This window comes from Dendrobates tinctorius, unplaced genomic scaffold (assembly GCF_039654945.1).
Source record: "Dendrobates tinctorius isolate UK_male_01 unplaced genomic scaffold, ASM3965494v1 ptg000029l, whole genome shotgun sequence".
In the NCBI taxonomy this organism is placed as follows: Eukaryota; Metazoa; Chordata; class Amphibia; order Anura; family Dendrobatidae; genus Dendrobates; species Dendrobates tinctorius.
Window position 1 is genome coordinate 55,800,827 of NW_027361697.1, and position 25,858 is coordinate 55,826,684.

A 25,858-nucleotide genomic window follows, 5' to 3' on the forward strand; every position below is an offset into this window, starting at 1 on the left:
AAATGCAAAAACAATTTTATTTTCTAGTCGCTGCACGCTTCAGATAAATGCAATAAATAGCAATCAAAACATTGGATGGCAGATAAAATGGTATCAATAAAATAGTAAGCTCACTGCATATATAAACAAGGATCAAGTCCTGACACAGCTTCACGGGCCGATATATAAAAAATTACTGCTCTCAGAAAATGGGGACGCAGACCACATTTCTTCTCAAAGCTCAGAGATTTTTTTGACCACTAAAATGTAAAAAAAAAAAAAACACCTTGAATGTTTGGTATCACTGTACTTATAATGACCTTAAGGCCGGGGTCACACTTACAAGTGCAATGCGAGAAACTCACACAAGTCTCTCGCTTCAATACCCGGCACTGCCACCAGCACTCGAGACCGGAGTGTGCGGCTGCATGTACAGGGTGGGCCATTTATATGGATACACCTAAATAACATGGGAATGGTTGGTGACCCAGATCGGCGCACTGAATTTGCAGAATGGACAAAACAAAAGTTGTAACAGGACCCTCAGTTTACACAGAACATTATGTTCAGTGATGAGGCTACCTTTTTTGGGTGGACCATTTATATGGGTACATCTAACTAAAATGGGAATGGTTTAAGTTTTCTTGTGTAGGGTGTCTTGCATTGAAATCTGCTGCAATGACCCGGGTACTGCGTTCACCAGACATAAACATAATTTTTATCCGCTCCTCACGTGTTAACCTCTGCAACATATCAATGGCTGTAAACAAAGACAAACTTGTAAATAACTCATGAAAGAATAAAGTTACGTTAAAATCAAGCACACCATTGTTTTTCTTGTGAAATTCTCAATAAGTTTGATGTGTCACATGACCCTCTTCCCATTGAGAAAAATAAAGTTGGATCCAAAATGGCCAACTTCAAAATGGCCGCCATGGTCACCACCCATCTTGAAAAGTTTTCCCCCTCCCATATACTAATGTGCCACAAACATGAAGTTGATATCACCAACCATTCCCATTTTATTTAGGTGTATCCATAGAAATGGCCCACCTTGTATTTCTATGCAGCTGAGTGCTCCGGTGCCGAGTGCCGGCGGCAGTGCCAGGTATTGAAGCGAGAGACTCGCGCAAGTTCCTCACATTGCACTCGCAAGTGTGACCCCAGCCTTAGGATCTTGCTGCCAGGTCATTTTTAGCAAATAATGAATGCCGTAAAAGCAAAACGCAGAAGACAATAGTGATGTTTGTTTTTTTTAACCATTTTACCACACTACCCTTTTACAGCACTTTACATGGTGCCCTTTCTGTGCCAAAAACAAGCCCTCATATGGCTATTTGGATGGAAAAACTAAAAAGTTAAGGCTTTTGGAAAAGGGGAGTAAAAAAAATTAAAACTCAAGAACTGAAAATTTCCTGGTCTTAAATGGGTTAATAAAGCTAAAAAGTATCATTATCTTTGTAGAGATTTTATGGATGATGTACGCATGCAGGCTAAGGCCTGTTTCACACTTACGTTTTTTGTCATCAGTCAAAATCCGCCAATTTTATAAAAAAACGGATCCGCCAAAAAAAGGGGCGGATCCGTTTTTTCCCCCATAGACTTACATTAGTGGCGGATCTTGACTGACGGTCGTCCGTCCCACCCGTTTTTTGACGGATCTGCCAAGATTTTAGCGGCTGCCAGGCGGATGAGACGGACAATGCAACGTTATTTTTCCTTGACAGTCCGCTAATTTTAAGTGCGCATGCCCGGAAGCTTTACTCCAGGAAGCATTTTAACCATTAAATGTCGTTCCGGGACCAGCGAAAAAAATATCTCTCTCTCGACCGCGGTCGCTTTAAATTTTTCATCTTCGGCGGATCCTTCCATATTAGCATCCACTGACATCCGTATGTCACAACAGAGGCGGATCCGTTAATTTTAGTTTTTGGCGGATGCCAACTGTCCGCCAACAACGGAAGTGTGAAACAGGACTAAGATAATCAGGGGTGGAGATATCATTGGTACATCCTGTGTGGTTGCACAGGGGCTTAAGAGATAAAGGAGGCCATTTTTACCTTTAAATCAGGTGCAATTTTTCATTTTTAGGAGCTCTTGGGCTGCAAAGGGCCCATATATTGCTCTTGCATAGGGGCTCTTTTCTGCCTGTGTCCGCCAGTGAAGATAATGATCCTTTTTAGCTTCATACCATGAATAATACAGGGTTTATAAGGAGGCAATGATGTGATGAAATTGTAATACACCTTATTGGCATTTCAGGTGTGAGATTGACATTGACGAATGTGCTTCAAACCCCTGCCTGAATGGGGGCATCTGCCAGAACCTGCCCAATCACTTCCACTGCATTTGTGACATGAACTATGCTGGGGAGATCTGCGAGATTGATGTAAGCGACCTGTCATTTTATGTGTCTATGCTGTTGTGGCAAAATCTTTTCCAATTATTGTCCTACTTGATCCTGCGCATGGAGGATGAGCCGGCAGTGGAGTGGGGAGAACAGGATTATGAGGAATAGCAAGTATTTTTTACTATTCAAACACACTTAGATGTCTATCAAGGCCTTCAGTACAGTCAGGACCTAAACTGGAATATGATAATCGTTACACACCAAAGAGCAGCACCTATGGAAGAACGGACGTCAGGGCCACAACGCAATCCTATGCTTTGTCTCTTTGTCATACAAATGTACTTTTTCCATATCTTCCTTAGACATGGAATGGTGGTGGAGAGTGGCCACACGAGCCAGTCTCCACTGCACCGAGTGGGATTGGATGCCACAGCTTCTTCAAATCAATAAATGTTCTAGCAGTTGGACCTCAACTATTTAACTATTTTTAATGCAGCAAATTTAAATCCACCTTCCCACCTGCTTGTTTTCCCTCAATCACCAAAGTCCCCCCCCCCCCGTTCTTTGACAGCTCTGGCTTCATAGAGTCAGAAAAGAGTGGAGATAGATGGAAACCTAGCAGGTGGGAAGGTGTATATAAGTGAATAGATGGTGGCCCGATTCTATCGCATCGGGTATTCTAGAGTCTCTGTTAAAATAACAAATAGTTATATACTAGTTATATACTCATCTTCCGACGGCCCCCGATTTCCACTCCACGCTCCACGCGCCCGGCATCTTCCTGTCCCAGTAATGCTTTGCGCGAAACACCGCTGATGACGTTGCGCTCTCGTGAGAGTGACATCATCTCCGGCCCTTCGCGCAAAGCATTATTGGTGCCGGGCGCGTGGAGTGGAGATCGGGGGCCGTCGGAAGGTGAGTGTCATGATCGAGGACGGGGTTTCGCTTTGGCCCGTCCTGGTCAGACAGGGGGTTAATTGTTTCTGCCTCTCTCTGGCAGAGGGCGGCTATTTAATGCTCACTGGACCTGGGCCTGGTGTCAGTTATACTCCTGCCTTCGGCAGAGTTAAGTGACCTCTTGTATACGTGTGCCTTGTGCCTGATAACTTGCTTTCTTGTTTTGTTGTGATCCGATTCTGTCCCTGTTACGAGTTCTGCCTGACCCTCTTGTACTGCGCTACCTCTCGTGTATGACCCTCTGCTTTGTCTGACTTCCCATCTGCTTGTCCCTCCTGTACCTCGTTCGCCCGTATTGTGTATGATCTCTGGTTTGCCTGACTCTGAGTGTTCTTCCATCTTAGCAAGCAGGACGCTAAGCCCCGCCCCCTTGTGGTCACATGACCGTAGGTCCCGTGCCTGCTTGCTAATACTTCAGCGTGCAGGTCCTGTGCGTCTGTACTTTCCAGCTGTTACTGTCCCCGGGACCCATACAGCACTGGTGAGTCCCTGCTCAGCGGAGGCTGCATGCCGGCGCTGTCAGGATACTGACAGTGAGTATATAACTATTTGTTATTTTAATTCTATTTTTTACATATTCTCACTTTCCGACGGCCCCCAATCTCCACTCCACGCATCCGGCATCTTCCGGTCCCAGTAATGCTTTGCGCGAAACACCGCTGATGACCAGGACTATATAGAAGATAAAGACCATGCATATATATAGGATCACCACACAATAGACCAGTTATTTAGGAAAAAAAGATTTTTATTATTTGCAAAAACACAGAAACACCACAAAAAATTATTAAAAACCATTTAAAAACAGTAAATGGGGACAAGCATGGTCACCAAAACAATTATATGGAAGATGATCAGTATTCCATAACCACTGGCTGCAAGTAGTTTAATTATTGCACTCAGAGGAAATCGCATAGTCAGGCTGCTAATATGACTCAATAAGCATAAAAAGAGCAAGCGGCTAGACAATGGCAGACAAATGAATGACTAAAGCAGTTCATAGTTTCACAATGGAGATATCCTCAACCAATATACCAAAAGGATCCACCTCGAGAAAGACACTCTAGGTGTCGGAACGCGTGGGTCTCCACCCTAACCACTTTGGCTGCAGGAACAGATCTTAGGCGACTGTGACTTTCTTCTTCTGACTGTTTGACTTGCGGTGATGTATTAGTTGCACTTACCTGCCCCTGTGCATATAGCCCTTTCATTAATAGGTGCTCTGTTTATTTGGGACATCTATGTATCCTTTTGGTGGAATCACTTTTGGGGGGTTTGCAACATTTATTGCCACCATTATGATATAGCTCTTCACTTTTATTAAAATCATGTCCTTGAGTTTACAATGTATATTGGTTGAGGATATCTCCATTGTGAAACTATGAACTGCTGTAGTCATTCATTTGTCTGCCATTGTCTAGCCGCTTGCTCTTTTTATGCTTATTGAGTCATATTAGCAGCCTGACTATACGATTTCCCCTGAGTGCAATAATTAAACTATTTGCAGCCAGTGGTTATGGAATACTGATCATCTTCCATATAATTGTTTTGGTGACCAAGCTTGTCCTCATTTATTGTTTTTAAATGGTTTTTAATAATTTTTTGTGGTGTTTCTGTGTTTTTGCAAATAATAAAAATCTTTTTTTTCTTAAATAACTGGTCTGTTGTGTGGTGATCCTACATATATGCATGCTCTTTGTCTTGTATATGGTCCTGGTTTATCTCCTCATGCATGTAGTAATCCCTGGAGTTATATTTTCATTGTTATTATACTGATTGTGCTCACTTATTGCTTTTCTCAAACACTGCTGATGACGTCGCGCTCTGGAGAGAGCGCGATGTCATCAGTGGTGTTTTGCGCAAAGCATTACAGGGACCGGAAGGTGCCGGGCGTGTGGTGAGAGGAAGGAAAGAGTCCGGGGACCGTCGGAAGGTGAGTATATCACTATTTTTTATTTTAATTCTATTTTTTACAGGTTTATGCTACCTAGGGCCTGGAGGAGAGTCTCCTCTCCTCCGGACCCTGGGTACCATCCGCACACTGAGCCTGGCGGCCACGACCATTCAGCGACAGGCGCAGCTTACCGTTACAAACAATCAGCGACACGGGATTTCGGTTACAGACAGAATAAAATGATTATATAGTAGATTAGCCCCGCTGTGATGCACCAAGCGGCTGTACTTGGTTTGAAGAGCCATCCTGGGCTGACAGAATCCCTTTAAAGGGAATCTGTCACCCTTTTTTTGGACTATGAGCTGCCAGCATCGACATCAGGGGCTTATCTACAGCATTCTGCAATGCTGTAGATAAGCCCCCAAAGTAACCTGAAAGATAAGAAAAAAGAGTTAGATTATACTCACCCTGGCATCCGGTCCTGTCCAATGGGTGTCGCGGTCCGGTCCAGTGCCTCCCATCTTCTAAAAGTGACGTCCTCTTCTTCCCTTCCTGTTGTGGCTCCGGCACAGGCACACTGCTCTGCCCTGCTGAGGGCAGAGCAGAATGCTGCAGTGCGCAGGCGCCGGACCTCTCCCGACGTCTGCGCACTGCAGGACTCTACTCTGCCCTCAACAGGGCAGAGCAGTGCGCCTGCACCGGAGAATGCTGTAGATAAGCCCCTGATGTCGATGCCGGCAGCTCATAGTCCAAAAAAAGGGTGACAGATTCCCTTTAAGCTGACTGCTGCTTTCCACATGACACAGTGAAGCCTCACTTCTGAATCTCCAAATTGGACACATCCAAAACCTGATGAAGGGTATTAGACTGAAACATTGCTACACTTATATCAGAGGAGTGTGTTTATCAACAATAATCAATGCAGTTTGTAGAAACTGGTCTCACTGCAAATTGGAGTATTAACCACTATTTTTTTTGCGCGATTGTCTGCAGTAGGTCTGGCACCCTCTTGTAAGTTTTCCTTTCCAGGAAGGCCCTACTACACATTACGCTAATGGCACATGGCACAGGCACTTCTTTTGTGCGCCCAGACATGTAGAGTGCTGTCCGAACAGCTTTAGTTAATAGACGACTCATTATACAACACCATAGTTTGCTGTGATTTACTGAAAATCGTTTCAACAACGCAATATAGCTAGCCACTTTGTCACCTGTTATGTCGATTAAATTAAGAATATCTTAACCAATGTTTCTTGTAAAAATCTTCTGTGTTCATCTCATTGTGTTCTTATCACTATTTGTAATGTGTTGTTTTTGTGATGTTTCTGTTCTTTCTGCATATTAAAATCTGTACTCTTTGTTTCCATTATGTGTTTGCTCTTTTTTTTTTAATTTGTTCATTGCCAATGTGTTCAACATCGTCATCATCGTCGTCATCATCATCATCTTCATCATTCTTCTATAGTCAGCTGTATCTTTATTTCTTTTTTACTAATGGTTTTAGCAAAAAAAAAAGGTTTATATTTTGTACACCGATTATTAATGCATTGTGAAGATCACTGCTTCTGGTCATTCCACAGGAACCTTTAATTACCGTACTTTCCTGGCTAAGTGATGATCACATTGTACTACAGCTCATTGTAGTTACATGACAAACACAAACGGCAATGAGCAGACCCCATTAATTGTAATAGAGTCCATGGGGGTGGGGGGAGGTTGTCATCAGAAAACAGAGAATGTGAACAGAACCTTATAACAAGCACTTGTGTGTCCAGTAGGGGGTTAATGTGCATTACCTGGCAGCTGCAATTATTATGTTGCTAACGCTGTGTTTTGCAGCTCCACATCTCAGCACATCCAGCCAATGCCAGCACCGGGAACAGGCTCGGACTGGCCCATAGGGGAACAGGGGAATTCCCCGGTGGGCCCCTGTCCAGATATGTATGGGCAGTACTTGGCATAATTCACTTGATTCATCATTCATTTACCAAACTACCCAGTTTATTATTATATATAGATTTAGGTAAATTTGTGAACAAGAGTAATGTTATATTCGCATGCAGGTGGAAAGTAGAACCCCCCCCAAAGTCAATATTACTCGTGGGCCCTTGGCACGACAGTCCGACACTGTCAGGGAACAATTAATCATGAGGGAGCTGGGTGTTGCATTTCCATTATTAAGATACCGATGACCTATCCTAAGGATACTCCATCAATATAAAAGTCCCAGACAACCCCTTTAAGAATTGGTACCATTGTATATTGGAAAATTGTATATACGTACTTGTACGTACTGTATGTTGTGTGTTTCATTGTACTTGTTTTGAATATCTTTTATTTGCTGAAGCATTATTACTCTTTTACCAACACAATAACTAAAAATAGTGTGTAATCTTGACTCACAGTATACCATACAATGAGGGCTGGAACATGAAACCACTCAAAATACAATCATACACCTGGGGAACAATGGTTACCCTATCTGGTCCGATCCCACACATTGCAGAAAATGGTAATGATACAAAGGTGTTAGAAGATGGCTGATAACTCACAGTGCCCATGCTAATGGGTCGCCCTCCCAGGGCTGTGGGGCACTCGGTACCGGGCCCGATGAGCTTCAATGGGAGATGTCACGACAGCTGGGACCCGGCCCGTGGCCCTGGGCGCCCATTGTAACAGGGGTTGTTGCAGTGTGCTTATGGTGGTGAAAGTTTATAAGTGATTCGTGACGCCACCTGTGGTGTTCGGCAATGGAGATGTAAGCCGACGCTGCAGACAGATCCTCTGGGACAGATGGTGTGGTGCAGCAATGATGTTATAGCCCTCCACAGGCAGGGCTGTAGTCCCAGGGCAGTGTAGGTGAAGTGACACTTAGACGGTGTAGAGTCAGGCGCAAGGGATGCAGCAGTGCTGGGCGGGTTGGCGCAGGAATAAGTGGAGGACACCAGGGCATGTAGCTCCAAAGCTTTACTCACAGTCTGTTGCAGGTACAGGTGCCCGCATCCGTGCCGTGTCCTCTGGGTCAGAAGCTCAGCCAACTTCCAGGCAAGATGAAGTACTCCTTTCCAACACTCCGCCAACATATGTGCCTTTTCCTAACGTCTCCTCTTATAGCGCCTTTGAATGAAGTACTCCTAGTACTGAGTTACACTGGAGTTCCTCCTGTCAGATGTTCCTATGAACTCTACTTGTACGGCAGACAGCTGTAGCCTGCTTCGGGGACTCCTTGCTACTAAGTCCCGGCTCACTCTTATGTTGCTGTTGTGCCCCCATGTCTTGTGTGGGAATAAAGTGGTCACTACTTCTATTCCTCCGGTGTCTGCTGCAGGACCATTAGTATCCATACAACCTCAGGGACAGGGCCCCGGCCTTGCGCTTAGAACTTGAGAAGGGTTCTCCTCTAACCCTAGTCCTTGTTCTCTTATTCTCCTCACGTTCCGTACTAATCCTTCTTCCCAATGGAGAATCAAGCTTCCTTTCTCTGTCTCTTTCCTGTGCCAGCAGACCCAGATCACTGTGGCCTGCTGCAGCACTTCCTTCTTCCATCCCTCTCCCGGGGATCTTCTCTGTCTCACTCTGTCCTTTCTACATCTTCACTCACTGACTCCATCAATGACTGACTGACTCAAGCAATGACTGACTGACTGAACGACTCACTCAACTCTTCCCGCTCTTTTATATAAACTAAAATCCACCCATCTCCCAGCACATTTCGGGTTCCAAGCTGGGAGCCACCAACTGGTGCTTTGCTACACTCCAAGCATGGAGCCGCCGAAGGTGCTTTGCTACACTACTTTGTGGTGTGGGGTGCAGGTGTTGGAGTGTGGTCAGGTGCCTCCACCTTACCTGGATGGTGGGGTACCACACCTCAGGAGGAGGTGCAGTACCTCTGTGGCGACTGAACCCTCAGGGGTGCCACACTAACCACAGCAGAACCAGACAATGGAGCCATAAAAGAAGGTGGCCTGGTCTGATACATTATGCTTAGTTTTATGTTATGTGGCTGGCTGTATATATTTCATTTACCTGAGGAGGAGATAATGCCAGAAAGAAGACAAACTGGCTCTATGAGAACACAGAAAGTGAGCAGAGGCAGTGCAATGTTGTGGGTAAAGTCCTTCTTGGAAACTTTGGGGCACGCTACTCATGTAGATATTGCTTTGACTCATACAGTACCACTTAGCTATACAATGTACAAACCAAATACACGTGCTTTATGATGATGATATTTCCAGGGCCTCTTTCAGTAGGATTATTCATCATACCACACTTTAAGAATTATTCAGGAATGGTTTAAGGAAGGCCTGTTTCACACATCAGTTTTTCCTGTCAGTCTAAATCCGCCAAAATAGCGGAAAACGGATCCGCAGGCGGACTGACAGAAACGTGGGACAGCGGATCGGCGGATGTACGGATCCGCCGATGGTAAAAGTTTAAAGGAACCGCTCCTGGGGAAAAAGAAAAAAAAAAAATCAAAAATTAATACCGGCGGATGTAGTGGTATCCGGAAGAGAGCGGGCATCTGCGGTGAGCGATCATCTCGTGGGATGCGGGTGAGTAGCGATCGCGTGATGCGATGAGGGAGGAGATCGCACGATGCCATGAGGGAGGAGATCGCGCAATGCGATAAATGGGGAGATCGGGCAGAAATGGAGGAGGCAGGTAGAGAGAGAGAATTTTCATCCAGCAGTGACACTTGATTCAGGGTTAAAAGGGGAAAATGAGGATCCGGACGGCAAAAAAAGTTGCATGGTCCGTCTGGTGATCTGAGCGGACGCCACAACTTTGGCGGATCCGCACAAATATGGACGCAACGGACGATCATCAGTCAAAATCCGCCGATAATGAAAGTCAATGGGGAAAAAACGGATCCGCAAATAAAAATGGCGGATCCATTTTTTTGGCAAATCGGCGGATCTTGACTGATTGTGAAAAACTGAAGTGTGAAACAGGTCGAACATGTCAAAGAATTTTAGGGTGTTGACTTGGTCTCCAAATTCCACAAATCTCAATCAGATTGAGCATTTCTGAGATGAGCTACAAAAACAAGTCTGCTTAATGCCACAAGAAACCTTGAGAGTTGTTTTGAAGACCATGACTAAAGGCGTGAGAACAGATTTAGATGCACAAGTGGGATCTTCACCTACGCATACAGTATTAGGCCTCCTTCACCTGGTACATTTTTTAAGGACCACAAATACGGACACACGCACACCCATTGTATTCAATGGTGATGTGCACATGTCAGTTTTTTCACACGTACCATGTGTCTGTGTGAAAAACTCGAAGACAGGTCAGTTTTTTTTATCAGCAGCATGGACAAAATGTGTATGGCACACACATGCACACTGATGACATCTATGTGTCATCAGCGTGACATGTATCGGCACCTAGAAAGCAGCGGTACAGTTCGCACTGATCCCAGGTACCAGCTGCTGAAGTCAGCTCTCATCATTGTCTCCTGTCTTTCTGAGATTAGGACAACCAGGTGACAATGATGCGAGTTGTATTCAGCACTCGCTGTGTACCTCCTATGTAAAATTAAGAACTAACTAAAAAAATGGCATGGGCTCCCGTGTAATTTTCATAACCAGCAGAGGGAAAGCCCACGGATGGGGGCTATTATTAATAATCTGGTAAAAGGGACAATATCCAAAAAGGTTCACAGACTATTAACAGCTCACAGCTGTTTGCTTAGCCTTTATTGGTGAATTTATGGGAGACCCTAGTATAAAAAATGAGCTAGGATCTCCTTTAAGTTCAAACCAGCAAAGACTAAACAGACAGCTGTGGACTGATATTATTAGCCTGGGAAGGGGCCATGGATATTGTCCCTCCTCCCAGACTACCAAGATCAGCCCTCAGCCGCCCCAGAAATGGCGCATCCATATGATGCGCCATATCTGGCACGTAGCCTCAATCTTGCCACTTAGCTTGTGGCAGAGGCAAGTGGGGTAATAGGGTTGGGGTTCATGTCAGCTTTGTATTGGCAGCTGACATCAAGACCAGGGGTTACTAATGGAAAGGTGTCTATAAGATGCCCCCATTACTAACCCCATAGTAAGTTTTGGAATAAACACACATTAATTAATTCTGATTATTTGAATCAGTTGGGAGATTTAAGTTGTTCTGAATCAATAGTGTCCATACAGCCATGAAAAGATGTTTAAGACGCTCCGAGGTCTCTCCAGAACACAAACCATAATAAATAGAGGAGAAGGAAGAAGTTACTAACTAAAGAAACACAATCTGCTCACTTGTCTTAGGCTCTCACCTGATCCCTTACGCCATTTCCGCCATAGCTTCCCTGGTCCTCTGTGCGGACTTCAATTCTACCAACGTTGAGATCTGTGCAGAGGACCAGAGAAGCAGCCGTGGAGTAAGAAGTAAGGTGTTTTGGGGGGGAAATTAGTAACAAATTTGATTCACTCATCTGTAGTCATCAAAACATATAATAAAGTATACCTATCTTTTTTTTTTTTAAATATGTTATTACCCCTTACACTTTCTGCTCATTGTTGAGGGACCAGGTTCTGAGACATCAATAGTTGCTCAAATAACAGCTTTTTAGTGCACTGCTCGAGAGACTGTAGTGTTCAACTAATGAATGTGGCACAATCACAAAGCATAGGTGCAATAGAAAGTCTTTGAGCTCATGCAGCGCTGTGTATGGATCCCTAGGCTTTCCATTGAGCACATACTGCAGATACAGCTGTTTCTTGAGCAGTCGGTGCGGGTGTCAGTTCCCCACAATCAGTAGCACATACATGGAGGCATAATATATTTTTATGAAAATAGTTATACTTTAAAATAAAGATAAAATAGTTACCATGAACGTGTGCAGAGGAGTCTTCTCATAGATTTATATCTGATCTTTGAGAAATAAAATGTGGCCTGATATATTTCATGTTTAATATAGAGGCATTCATCCCTAGAGGCATCGCATATTGTGGAGAATTACCCATAGAGGCTGTATATCTCTATACAGTGTCTGTTGGAATAACATGTCCACAAACCTTGCAACCACCTCTTGATTTTTAACTACCTAGCTATCGTGTATTATCTCTAAATGTCTATTTTTCTAGCATATGTTGAGTATCTCCATGCCATCGTCAACTGTCACAGAGTTAGGAAGCTTGTAGTATGGGTCACTGGGTCTAACTTTTAAACCTGACAGGACCTATAATCTATTTGTTGAATGGTGTTCTGTTTACATACAGATCAACATGATTAAGGTGGTTCTCCCAGCGGAGAAAAATAATAACTTAATAAAAAGTCATTTAAAATAAAATTTCTAAATACTTTTAATTAGCAAATCACAATAGTTTTGTCTAGAAAGGAGAACACTATAGAATTAAAATTGACATTTTGTTACATTGACAGAAACCTGTCCTAAAATGTTAATAGTACAGGTGTCTGTCAGTATGTGCAGTAAGAAGCTCTACCCCTAAAATGTGTAATAATATGCGCTTCCGGTGGATATTCTGTTCTAATATTGGAGATACCAGTAGTGCCAAGGTGAGAAGAGACTGCTCACACTCCTGTCCACTCTATCTATCTGATCTAATACTGAATATACCTGGAGTGCTGAGATAGGAAGAAGTTGCTCACACTGCTGTCCACACTATCTATATGATCTAATATTGGAAATACCAGGAGTACTGAGGTAAGAAGAGGCTGCTCACACTGCTGTCCACACTATCTATATGATCTAATACTGGAAATACCAGGAGTACTGAGGTAAGAAGAGGCTGCTCACACTGCTGTCCACCCCATATATCTGATCTAAAGCTTGAGATACCAGGAGTGCTAAAGTAAGAAGAGGCTACTTACGCTGCTGTCTACACTTTCTATCTGATCTAATACTGGAGACACCAAGAGTGCTGAGGTAAGAAGAGACTGCTCACACTGTTGTCCACCCTGTCTATCTGACTAAAACTAAGGATACCTGGAGTGCAGAGGTAATGTCATTGTTTGCCTAGCTTGTGCGATTAGGTAGTTCAGAGGTTAATCTGAACGGCCTCACTCTGGGATTCTGGGAGGCTTTTTATAGTCTCATTGTGGGATCATTCCTCATCGTTCATACTCTGACCCTTGGCTGAGTATGTGACCCTACTGTGCCTGTGCTTTGTGCCTGTGCTGCGTTATTGTTGTCTGGTTCTGTTCTGGTTCTGTCCCCGTTTAGAGTTCTGCCTGTCAGTTATGAATAGGTCACCGAGGAGGATAACAGGAATAGGCTAGGCCACCAGGAAACCAGAAAGGTTGGTAACTCACCGGATTGCAGACCCCTGATCCTAACAACACAACTAGCAGTAGCCGTGGGGCGTTCCTACATTGCACTAGATGCCTTGGCACAGCCGGAGAACTAACTAAGCTTAAAGCAAGAAAGGTGAAATCTAAACTGCCCCGGAGTAGAACCCCAAAGAAATAGATAGCCCCCAAACATATATTGTAGGTGAGACAAGATGAGGTATAAACACAGACAGAAAATAGACTGAGCAAATGATGGGGCCCAAACTGTCTAGATAGGATAGGAAAGGAAAGGCACTGTCTGCAATCACGCAAAAACCCTACAAAATCTAACGCGTCTGATGTACAAAAAATACTGAGGTCTCACGACCTCTCCCCCACTATGTCAGCATTCTGGCGTGAACTGTCAGCAAAGCAAAAGAGACTAATATAACAGGGGACTGAACAAACTGACACAAGCTGTAACATATGGAGTGGGGTACAGCACTGCCCCAGCATGGAGCACGCTGAACCCTCACAGCAAAACAGAAAGAGACAAAACCAGATCAGAAGCAAAAGATTAGCAAATGAACAGCTTAACTGAAAAATGCAGGATCAGGCAGGATTCAGAAGACTTCAAAATGCACAGGAAGAAACAATCACCAGCAGCAACTGAGGGAAGCCTGCTCACTTATATCCTCCCAGTCAGTAACCCCTGATTTCCAATCATCGTCGTCAGGTGGTAGACTTCTGTCAAACCGGCCAGCTCCACTACCAGCAGTAACCACCAGAGGGAGCCCCGACTCAGAAGTCAGATCAAGAGAATTCACAAAACCTGTCCCTCCTGTACTACACTGCTATCTCTGTGTGTGACCCCCTTGGCTACGTCCTGACTATTGTCTGCTCATCCCTCCTGTACTGCACTACTATCTCTGTGTTTTGACCCCTTGGCTACTTCCTGACTATTCTCTGTATGACCCCCGTTTTTGTCTGACCTGAGTTCACAATCCTGAGTCACTGCCCATACCCCCGGGTCTGCTGTCTCCCAGCGGTGCTCTGCGGTAGCCCCGCCCCCTTCTCTGATATGCAATCACATGATCGCAGGTCCTCCTGCCTCCTGCTAGTTCAGCATCTCCTCTCACCGAGGTGCTTAGGTCACGTCTGCCTGAGCTTCCCTGTGGCACCTGACCCCTGGGCTCCCTCGCAGTGTGGGTGAGTCACTCTGCTCAGCCGTGGCAGACATCCGGCGCTGACAGGGCCCTGACAGGTAAGAAGAGTTTGTCCACACTGCTGTCCACCCTGCTGCCTACCCAGTCTATCTGATCAAATGTATTAGATACTAGGAGTGAGGTGATAAGAAGAGGTTGCTCGCACTACTGTTCATCCTGTTTTTCTTAGCTAATACTGGAGATACCAGGAATGCTGAGGTAAGAAGAGGCCATTCACAATGTTGCTCAACCTGTCTATCTGACCATCTGACTTAATACTAGAGATATCAGAATTTCTGCTCACATTACTGTGCATCATATTTATCTGATCTAATAATGGAGATACCAGAGGGGCTGAGGTAAGAAGAGGCTTTTCACATTGCTGTTCAGCTTGTCTATTTGATCTAATACTGGAGATACCAAGAATACTCAAGTAAAGAGAGGCTGCTCACACTGTTGTCTACCATATTGATCTGATCTAATTCTGGAAATATCAGGGGTGCTGAGGTAAGAAAAGGCTGCTTCCACTGCTGTCCTCTATGTCTTTCTGTTATAATAGTGGCTATACAAGGGAGGGGAGCTGAGGTAAGATGAGGCTGCTTACACTCCCTGTCTATCTAATCTAATACTGGAGATAGCAGGAGTGCTGAGGTAAGAAGTGGCCGCTAACACTGCTGTCCACTGTATCAGTCTGAAGGATAATTTTTAAAATTAGAATAAGGGGTGCTCACTGCTGATAAGGTAGGTGCTCAGGACAAAACAGATAAGCCAATATAATGATGAATTCTGGCACACTAAAATAGGTTTCCACAGTTTATTTGAAACAAAATTAACAAAATTGTTGTGAAAGGCAGACCCAAAGAAAATATTGCAGCCACGTATAATTCAACGTTTCGGTAAAGTCAAGCCTTTTTAAAGAAATGTCTGTTTCTGAAAAATAGAACAAAACTATTGTCATAACCAGTATAACCACATGATATGTAAAGAAGGATCTGCAGATACAAAATCATAATCTAAATACATCATAAATAAGAACACATTATTCTGTAAAAAAAAAAAGGGGGGATGAGAGGGGAACATTTGACAACCGACAAAGTATATATTTATGGAGCATTTTGAAACTTATTTTGTATATCCTCATCCATACTTTGCATCACATGTGTTTTACTGGAGATGCTACATTGATGATCTTTTTTTCATTTGGACAGCCGACGAAGAGACCCTCCTCGTCTGCTATAATGATCTCAACTCTTTTGTTCGGGGATTTACATTTTCCATCCACCACAATCATCGTTCCATTAATTTTTTGGACACCATGGTCATGATCCAGACTGGAAGCAATATAGAAACTGATCTTTATGTACTTCTTGAAAAAGGCTTGACTTTGCCGAAACGTTGAATTATATGTGTCTGTAATATTTTCTTTGGGTCTGCTATTCACAACAAACTGTAGAAACCTATTGTAGTCTGAAGGACAATACATAATATGAGGGGCATTCATTAAAGATTTCCCCTGACCCACTTCCTGTGGACTGAGAACAATGATACTTGGCACAGTTATTAGCACTTCTCTACATAGATGCCACCCACCTAGGGACATACACTTCTCCCATCACTTTAAGCAAATGTAAACACCTCGCTTGTAGAAGTTGACAGGTTGTTCCAAAAGCCACGTTGTGACTTTGGAAATCAGAGTCTCGTCATCTGGAAAATGCTTGCCCTTCAAAAATAACTTCATTTTTGGAAGGAGATGGAAGTCCGATGGTGTGAGGTTGGGTGAAAAAGGGGGATGGGGTAGAATTTCAAAGCCACAGGAGCATGCTTCCATTTGGGCAACATGTCAGTTGTGAACTGGTGCATTGTCTTGCAGAAGGCGAACTTTAGCTAGCATGCCACGTCTCTTGGTTTTGATGGCCTCCTGCAATTTTCACAGCAGTGAAGCATAGTATGCCCCAGTGATCATGGTACCCTTTGCTAGGAAATCCATCAAAACTACTCCGTGATGGTCCCAAAATACTGTGAGCATGACCTTGCCTGCCGATGGTTGGGCATGTGCCTTCTTTGGAGGCGGTGAGTCATGATGCTTCCACTGCATCGACTGGACTTTAGCCTCAGGATCATAGCGATGGATCCATCTTTAATCCTGTGTGATCAGTCTGTTGGAAAGGTCCTCCTGGTTTCCATGGCACATCGTCAATAGAGCCTGAGAGCATTCAACTCGTTCCTGCTTCTGGAAAGGTGTGAGCAGCTGGGGAACCCAGCCTGCGGATAAGGTATGCATGTGAAGATGATCTTGGATGATTTTTTTCTATGGACCTCACACAAACCTTGACATTTTGGGCTAGGTGGCAAATGGTTACACAGCGATTTTCCAAAATGGCGACCTCCACTTGCTGGATGGTGTGTTCATCAATAGCAGAGTGGGGTCGCCCTGGAATTGTAGCAGTTCGCACCGAAGTCCAACCACATTTGAATTGATGATGCCAGTTCTTGACTACATCCTATGTTGGGGAATCATCACTATTAACCTCTTTCATCTCATCGAACATCTCCTTTGGTGTGCGGCCTTTCAAGTAAAGGAACTTGATGACTGCTCTGTATTCCACTGGGTCCATTATCAAACCTCACACCACTTCAACACCTGTAAAATCAAGACTGTTATCAGCTCTGAGTTGCAAATTGGTACGTAACTTATAGAGACCTATCATTACACATGTGCAATGTCAGCATCGTGTGATAAATAGAAGTGGGTCAGGGAAATCTTTAATGAACGCCCCTTATCTCTCAGGGTCAAATCAGAAGACCTTTCTTTAACATGTCAATAATGACATTTTCTTTCAGTTAATGACATTTTTATATTAGTGAGAAACCCTTTAAGGTGAGGATTGTAGATTGAGTCTGAAAGGAGCAAAACCACAAAAGAACACAAATAGAAAAAAAGTATAAAGAAATCACAAAATGACATCCCTTAGATAGCAGGCACATACCTAATAGTGAAAAATGTGAAGGTAAGACAGCTAACAAGTGCTGCACACCTGGGGAACTCCTTCAAGACTGTTGGAAAGCCATTCCAGGTGACGACTTGATCTAGCTTTATTTTTTCCACGTGCAATCCATTTTTGGAATCTTTGGTTTGGTATGGCAGATATATCAATGACATCTTCATTACTTGGGGGGCCGATGTGTCTGCCATACCAGACTTTACGAGTTATGTCAATTCCAATAGTTATCATATTCGATTTACATACAGATACAGTTCTGATGATATATCTTTTTTGGATTTAGAATTAAAGGGCATAGTGGATGAAATTACTTCTACCAAAACATACCATAAATCTTTGAGTGGCAATACTAGCCACACGCAAATAGCAGCCACCCGAAACATACCATTAAATCAATCCATGTGGATGAATTTGCACGAATAAAGCCGAATTATCCCCAGTGGACATTAAGCAGGGCTAATACAATTGTGAAACAGAAAAAACGTGAGGATCTTCTTACACCTATGAATAGAATAACTCAAATACTATTTTTGAAAGAACAAAAAACCTTTTGTCTGTGTGCAGTATAGTCCCCAATTTGGAGAGGTTAAAAAAAATCATAAATAAATTTCTTCCCATTTTGTATGAAGATGAAGATTTAGTGAAAATTTTACAGTCAGGGGTTAATGTGGTGGCCAGGAGAGCACCCACTATTGGGAATAAAAAAATTAAAAAAAAAACCATGACAAAGAAGAAGACTTCTGCTGCAGAAAGAATGTAGGTTTTGCCGCTATCTAAAAGACATTGGCCCCGATTCATCAAGATCGGCTATTTGCTTGCCAGGCTTGATGAGGGGCGTGGTGGAGTCAGACACTCCTGAATCATGATGAATCTTCATGAATCTGGAGCATCTGATGAGTGACGTGCACCTCAGTGTGCTACGCCAGAAATCTTACTGGTAGTAACTAGATGACTGTGGCGTCACACCCCCACTGCACCACCTCTCACCCCAGATTCACCCATTTCAGTAGGGCTGGGAGGACCTATCACGAAAATGCCAAAAGTGCCAAATTTTGGCGCAATTTTGAATTGCGCCCATTTTTGTGACTTTTCAAACATTTTACTTCACTTTTTTGGCCTAAAAGGGTTGATGAACGGGGTCTCTGTGTGCACATATCCTTAGACTGCCCTCAACACTGCAAACCCAGGTAGTGCAGGGATAACAATCAATGAAAATGACAGAGGAGCAAAGTAGAATTTGTTTTGCTGCACCTTCTTTATAGCAGCAGTTTTCTGGTAATGGGAGATTCATAGATCAGATATAATGGTGTTCCCAAGTATATCACTATATCAATACAAAAATGGTGGGGGGAACAAGAGGCGCAATAGTGCCCTATCACTAGTGACACTTGAAGTATGAGCGGTATAATACAGTTCCACTCACCTATTCCAGTTGTGTAACCCACAACTGGCTTGAGAGCATATCACAGAATCAGCTGCTGCAGGACCTCCACCAACCACTCGCACATGAAAAAACCTACAGAAAGTTGTGGGAAGCAGGGTGTGTTGCAGTCCGCGCTGCCGAGATTCACAAATCACCTGGGATGCAAGATGTTGTAGCAGTGTACTCCTTTATTTCCTCCTACGCGTTTCGGCGCCCTTCCTGGCACCTTCCTCAGGGAACGCGTAGGAGGAAATAAAGGAGTACACTGCTACAACATCTTGCATCCCAGGTGATTTGTGAATCTCGGCAGCGCGGACTGCAACACACCCTGCTTCCCACAACTTTCTGCAAGTATATCACTAAGGCTATGTGCCCACGTAGCGTTTAAAACCTGACACCTGAAACCGGACTCCTTCCCAGAAAACGCGCGTTTTTCTCCACGCAATTTTTTTTGCGGTTATTATCGTGTTTTTCCCACGATTTTTGTGTGCGGAATTCAAGCACTTTCCAAGCGATTTGAAGCATCGCTTGGAATGTGATTGACAGGTTGGTCACACTAGTCAAACATAGTGTTTGACAAGTGTGACCAACTTTTTACTATTGGGGCCTCCTATGCAGCATCAGTAGTAAAAGAAAGAATGTAAAAAATACTAATAAAAAATCGTGATATTCTCACCTTCCGACGTCCCGCGCAGCCTTCCCGGGCCTCGGCGATGCTCCCGTTCCCAGTAATGCCTTACGAGACCATTGATGACATGAGGTCTCACATTACTGTAGCGGTCTCATGAGGAATAGGGACAGCTACAGTATCGCGGGACCGTGACATCATCAAAGGACTCGCAAGGCATTACTGGGAACGCAAGTATCGCTGAGGCCTGGGAAGGCTGTGCGGGACGCCGGAAGGTGAATATATTTTTTATTTTTAATTCTTTTTTTTACAGGGGTATGGTACCCAGGGCCTGGAGGACAGTCTCCTCTCCTCCAGGCCGTGGGTACCATCCGCACATGAGACGCTCACTTTACTCATGGTGGGCATAGCCACATGCGGGAAGTAAGCGGATCTCATGCATTCCTATGGGTGCGGAATCTCGGCAATTCTTTGCAGAATCGTGGCGATTCCGCAAAAAGAATGAGCATGCTGCGTTTTTGTCCGCGATGCGATTCCGCCGCATCATTAGCACAGCATATGCGGAATGCCATAGGGATGCATGGGGTGCGTTCAGTATGAGTTTTTTAAGCATTTTCGCACCGAAAATCGCGGCAAAAACGCTTAAAAAACGCAACGTGGGCACATAGCCTAAACCTGAGACAAATCCACAGATTGCACTGCTTCAGAGTAACATTATGGGGAAAAATAGATATGTGCATCATTTACTGACCTCTAGTGGTAGGAAGGAAGATAACAACTGATGCACAACAATGAAAATGAATTGAACCGAAATTGTTTACGCTATTTGGTAACTTGGAGTTGGTTCTTTTTTTCATCCAGTCCGGTTATGTGCAATGACGGTGACAATAATGCACCAGTGATTTATTGCTGCAATCACTTGATGTGATGTTCCTTAATTACACATTTTGTGATAAATTCAGACTGTATACATGTGTGATTTAAATGAATAGGTTTTTCTATGATAATAAAGTAAGAAATTATAAAGATATTATATGCATATAGCTGAATGAGCAATGTCAAGAGCAACATAGTGGAAAGGGATGAGGCATGTGGATGAAGTATATACCAGGCAGAGTATTACTACATTCTTGCCAACAGGTATCAATACTATCATAACACCAGAATAACCAGTAACATGGATTGGGAAAGCTGACTTCCCGCCTCGGTGACATACAGAGTAGTGGAGCTGTAAAATTACCTGCGATTCTTTATTTCCTAAGTTAATTTCTATTTCTAGCACAGTTTCCTGATGTATTTGCTCTTTATTCACAGGATAATAAATGCTAATATGTCACATTATTTGTCATGTTTGCAGCTCTCAGACTTTCTGCCTCCAGGAGTATTCACCGCTGTGGCCTCCGCCGTCCTGGCATTGTTTTTTGCCGTGTGTGCCGGGCTTTGCATCTTCATTGCTGTTGCTGGAATGAGGTCGAGTCAAGGAACCTACAGCCCAAGCAGACAGGAGAAAGAAGGGTCTCGGGTAGAGATGTGGAACATTGTACAGCAACCGCCACTGGAGAGACTCATTTAATAACATTCTTCTTCATCTTCAAGGACACCAGTACATCTCAGGAACCATCTACATTTCAGTTCATTAATCACATGAACAATTAATTAAAGGGGTGGTCCGAAATGCTAATTACTTTTCCTCCTAAATGTCTTTCTATGTAATACTTTAACCTAAACTATTTTCTAACATACTTTAATTAAAAATTCCCTGTCCTTCCCAAACTACACTGTTTTTTTTCCTACTTTCTTTTTTGATGATGCCTCGTTTGAGAATCCCAGTGCATGCTGGGATACTCAAGTGAAGCATCATCCGGGGGCAGAGGCTGTGGTCATTCAATAGCCTCTGCCCCCTCTCTGGAACAAACAATCATTGGAGACTTGTTTCAGGTGCTGGACTAGGTCCTGCGTGCTGTCCACTGTTTGATGTGCACAATGACAGTGCACTTCTTCGTCCTCTCAGATCAGTAGTAACAAGCTGGCAACAGAGCGCATGTAAGATGAATACTTGGCTTGGGGCTTACAGAGACCAGCGCTGCACCCGCAAGTAACGGCACTTGCAGGAGCAGTGCTGGTCTCTGCACACTGGGTATTTTGATAACACGCACTGACTATATGCTCTGTTGCAGTCTAATTACTAATGATCTGAGCCTGCAAGAGAGTGCACTGTCATTGTGCACATCATGCAGGGACTAGTCCAGCCCCTGAAATGAGTGTAATTGATGACGCTTTGTTTCAGGAAGGGGGCAGAGGCTATGGCCGTGACTGCAGCCTCTGCCCCCGGATGATTCTTCACTTGAGTATCCCAGCATGTACTGGGTTTTCAAACGAAGCGTCATCAGAAAAGAAATAGGAAAAGAAAAAGAAAAAATAGTATAGTTAGGGAAGGACAGGGATTTTTTCAATGAAAATATATTAGAAAATGGTTTAGACTATGGCATTAAATAAATAGGGATTTAGGATAAAAATTACTGTGTATTCTCGAGCACCCCTTTAACCATTACAACCCCATTGGGGAAGAACTAATGGTGTTGCCTCTGATCTGTAGGTAGTGTAGAACTTGCTTACAGTAAAAAACATCTTACAGGAAAAGGCATTGACATTAAACTGTCTGCCTCACCTTCTAAGTGATCATTTTTGTGCCTTTATTGCAGAAATCAGACACTGACCTGTATGGACAAGCCGGTCCGGACTGTGGTGCTGTTATTGCATTTGTTATTTACACTGAAGGAAACTCAGTATTTCCCATTTTTTTAAAGATTTAGTTGAAATAATTAATCTTATTAAAATAACTTTTTTTGGCAAAACATACGAAAGAGAATGAAAACTGCACCACTTTAATATTAAAGGGTAAATGGAGATGTGCATGGAGCGCTTGAAGTGACCCTCCACCCCTGACAATAAATGTGACGTTACATCTATAGTGTATAACATTATACTGAATGTCCTCCGTTCTCATGCCGCTGCCTCTGACTGTCAGATTGGGGTCTTGTTTTCATCAATTCCAAAATGACAATCACATTGGCATGGCGGGTGCTGTGGAAAGTCTAAAGCACACCTCTCCTGTTTTTCTCTCCCAGGAGATGGACAAAGCACTGTCATCACCAAAACTAATGTGAGGTGGGAGAGGATGGCGTTCCACTCCTCTGACAACTCCTGTCGTTTAAATGTGTGGAAGTGTATATTTACATGTATTTTACTATATTGTATTTAATAGTTATCCTTCTGTGGCTGCAGTTCCTGTTAGAAGGGAACAGGGCCGGCTCCAGGTTTTCATTGTCCCCGGGTGAAAAAGTCTCAGTGGGCCCCTTTTACACATACCACAATTCATGATGCACAGATACGGCACAGTAATATAGGTATAGCACAATACCAAAGATTTCACTCCTTATATTACATGAGTGATATCTAATGTAAATTCCACAATACTACACATATAGTATAATGATTCCCATAGTCCTCCATACAGTATAATGTACAGCCCATAGTCCTCCATGTAGTATAATGCACAGTCCATAGTCCTCCATATAGTATAATGCACAGCACAGAGTCCTCCATATAATATAATACACCCCATAGTTCTGCATATTCTTCCACATAGTATAATGCACCTCCATAAATAATACACAGCCCAAAGTCCTCCATGTAGTACCATGCAGAGCCCATAGTCATCCATGTAGTATAATGCACAGCCCATAGTCCTCTATGTGGTACAATGCATAGCCGATAGTCATCCATGTAACATAATGCACAGCCCATAGTCATCCATGTAGTAAAATGCACAGCCCATAGTCCTCCATTAAGTATAGCCACAGCCCATATCCTCCATATAATATAATACACAACATGTAGTATAATGCACGGCCTATAGTCATCCATATAGTATAATACAGATCTCCATATAGTGGAATGCACAGCCCATAGTCATTTATGTAGTAGTATGGCTGTAAGGAAGAAGACTGGGCTGTGGGTATCAATGAGACACCAGGTCTAGAACTGCCTAGGCTGCGTTCAGTGTTTCGGGGGGAAGGAAATGGGAGACGGAAAGAACCCATGACTTAGAGAGAAGGGGAGTGGTAAGTGAGGGAAAAACAGAGGGTTTAGTGCGGGAAGAGGCAGAGAGTTCCCACCGGAGAGAAGAGAGAGCAGGGACCTGCTGCGCGCCGTGGGGAAAGTTAGACCGTGCGCTAGTGAGAGAGAACAAGGGCAGCGTACACCAACCGGGAGGGTGTAGTGCAGGACTCCCGATTGCAGAGCACGTTGAACGGGAGGGTGTTGTGCAGAATCCCCGATTGCAAAGTGTGCCAAGTGGGAGAGTGTGGTGCAAAACTCCCGACTTCAGAGCACGCCGAGATTGTGGTAAAGGACTCCTGGCTGCAGAGCAGTGTGATGGACTAGGGGCTCAACGGGTCAGACCGGTGATCGCCCTTTGCCACCAGAAGAGTACGCACAGATCTATTGGGCGGGAAAGCCTGAAGGTCACATTACCAGCATTGGCCGGCTTTCAACTTTTGTTTCTGGAAGAGTGAACAGCAACAGACTCACGATAAGTGAAGCAGTTAATGCATAGGCTGTGGCCCTAAGTTATACTATTCTTCGTGTTATTTAGCTTAAAAATCTGTTTAACCCCTTGCTGGCTCCCTGGGAGGAGAACTCCTCTTGTGTTAATTAAACTGCACCCTTGTTAACCCTTGCTCTGCACCTCTGTGTTACTTCATCCTTTTACCTGCTTTACATTTGGCATAGTGGGCAGGATGCAGTCTTCGGACACAGATGCAGCAGACCAATCCATCATGAGTGCACCTAGGTCTAGCTTGCCACTGGGTGCCATGCTCAGCAATCTCCCAAAATTCACGGGGAGTAATATAATGCTGTGGAACTGGACCAAGCGGGTTAAAAGCATTTTGAGGATGCACCCCATGACTCCTGCTATGCAAGCGGAGATTGCTGTGATGGCCCTGGATGGTGAGGTTCGGTGCTCTGTTATGTTTTGCCCCCCCCCCCGAGCGGGATACTCTGGACAAAGTGATACAGATCCTGGAAGAAATGCATGGGGATCCCAACAACTTTGGGGAGTTACGGATGCGACTGTTCCACTGCGTCCAGAGTGAAGGAGAGTCTGTAACCCAGTATATTAATGCATTGCAGCATTGCAGAAGGTGAATGCACATATCGCTAAATGGGATGATGTGGGGGCTATAGGAGTGGGACCCCCTGATGTGATACTGAGGGATCAGTTTGTGGCAGCCCTCAGGGACGCGCCGCTTAAACAAGATTTGAGAAAGCACCTGCGTACTAAACCATGTATGACCTTCATAGAAATAGGGGCAGAAGCGCGTGTGAGAGAGCGGGAACAGGGGATGGCTGCCTTAGAAGGGATGGTCCAGAGAAATAAGGTACCCACCCCGCCAGCAGCTGCACCAGAGAAGCCCGGGAAATCCAGAAGGAAATACGGGAACTGCGAGAAGAGTGGTCAAGCCTTAGAAGAGTCCCCACTTTAGCCCAAAATACGTCAAGAGATAGGAGTAATTCAGAGTCCCTCTTGTTTTTCCAGCCTTGCCAGGGAACGGGAAAACCTTATGCAGAATGGAATCCGACTTGTTTCCGGTGTGGGAACACTGGACACTACGCCAAGGCTGTGCAAAACGGGGACGGTCTCTACCACGGCAGCCGTTAAACTAGTAGGCTCCGTGGCTGGGGGACGCAGCCTGGAGCCTGATGAAAGATCAAGGAGGAGAGACGATACTCCCGGAGGTTTAATCTCTATGAGCCCTACTGTCTGGGCTGAAGTGAATGGGCGAGCAGTTCATTGCCTAATTGATACCGCATCACAAGTGACGACTATGCCAGAAGCTTATTTCCGACGTTATTTTCTGGAAGTGTGGCGGCCAGAGTGGGGCCCGGTAATCAGCCAACCAGTTGCCCATCTCGGTCACAGGGTTGATCTGGATAGAGAGCCGAGTGTGTGGGAAGGATGTAGGCCAAAAAGGGGTTGTAATGGTTGCTGCAGATGTCAGTAACGGGCCTGTGGTGACTCTCGGAAAGAATGTACTGAAAGAGATTGGATCTCTCCGGATCAGTGAGCCACAAGACCACAAGAAACCTTTTTGGACTGGTAGAGCCCACAAACTTCTCAAAGA

General features: G+C 44.3%; 1 protein-coding gene across 1 annotated transcript in view; it reads left to right on the top strand.

The window, feature by feature from the left end:
* Positions 1-24,409, top strand: part of CRB1 (crumbs cell polarity complex component 1) — a 169,011-nt gene extending 144,602 nt beyond the window's left edge. Inside the window, exons 11-12 of the mRNA XM_073571722.1 lie at positions 2,242-2,368; positions 21,028-24,409. Of these exons, the coding sequence (XP_073427823.1) occupies positions 2,242-2,368; positions 21,028-21,243 (343 nt within the window). The 3' untranslated portion in view covers positions 21,244-24,409. The remainder of the gene's footprint in view (positions 1-2,241; positions 2,369-21,027) is intronic.
* The last annotated feature ends 1,449 nt before the right edge of the window (positions 24,410-25,858 follow it).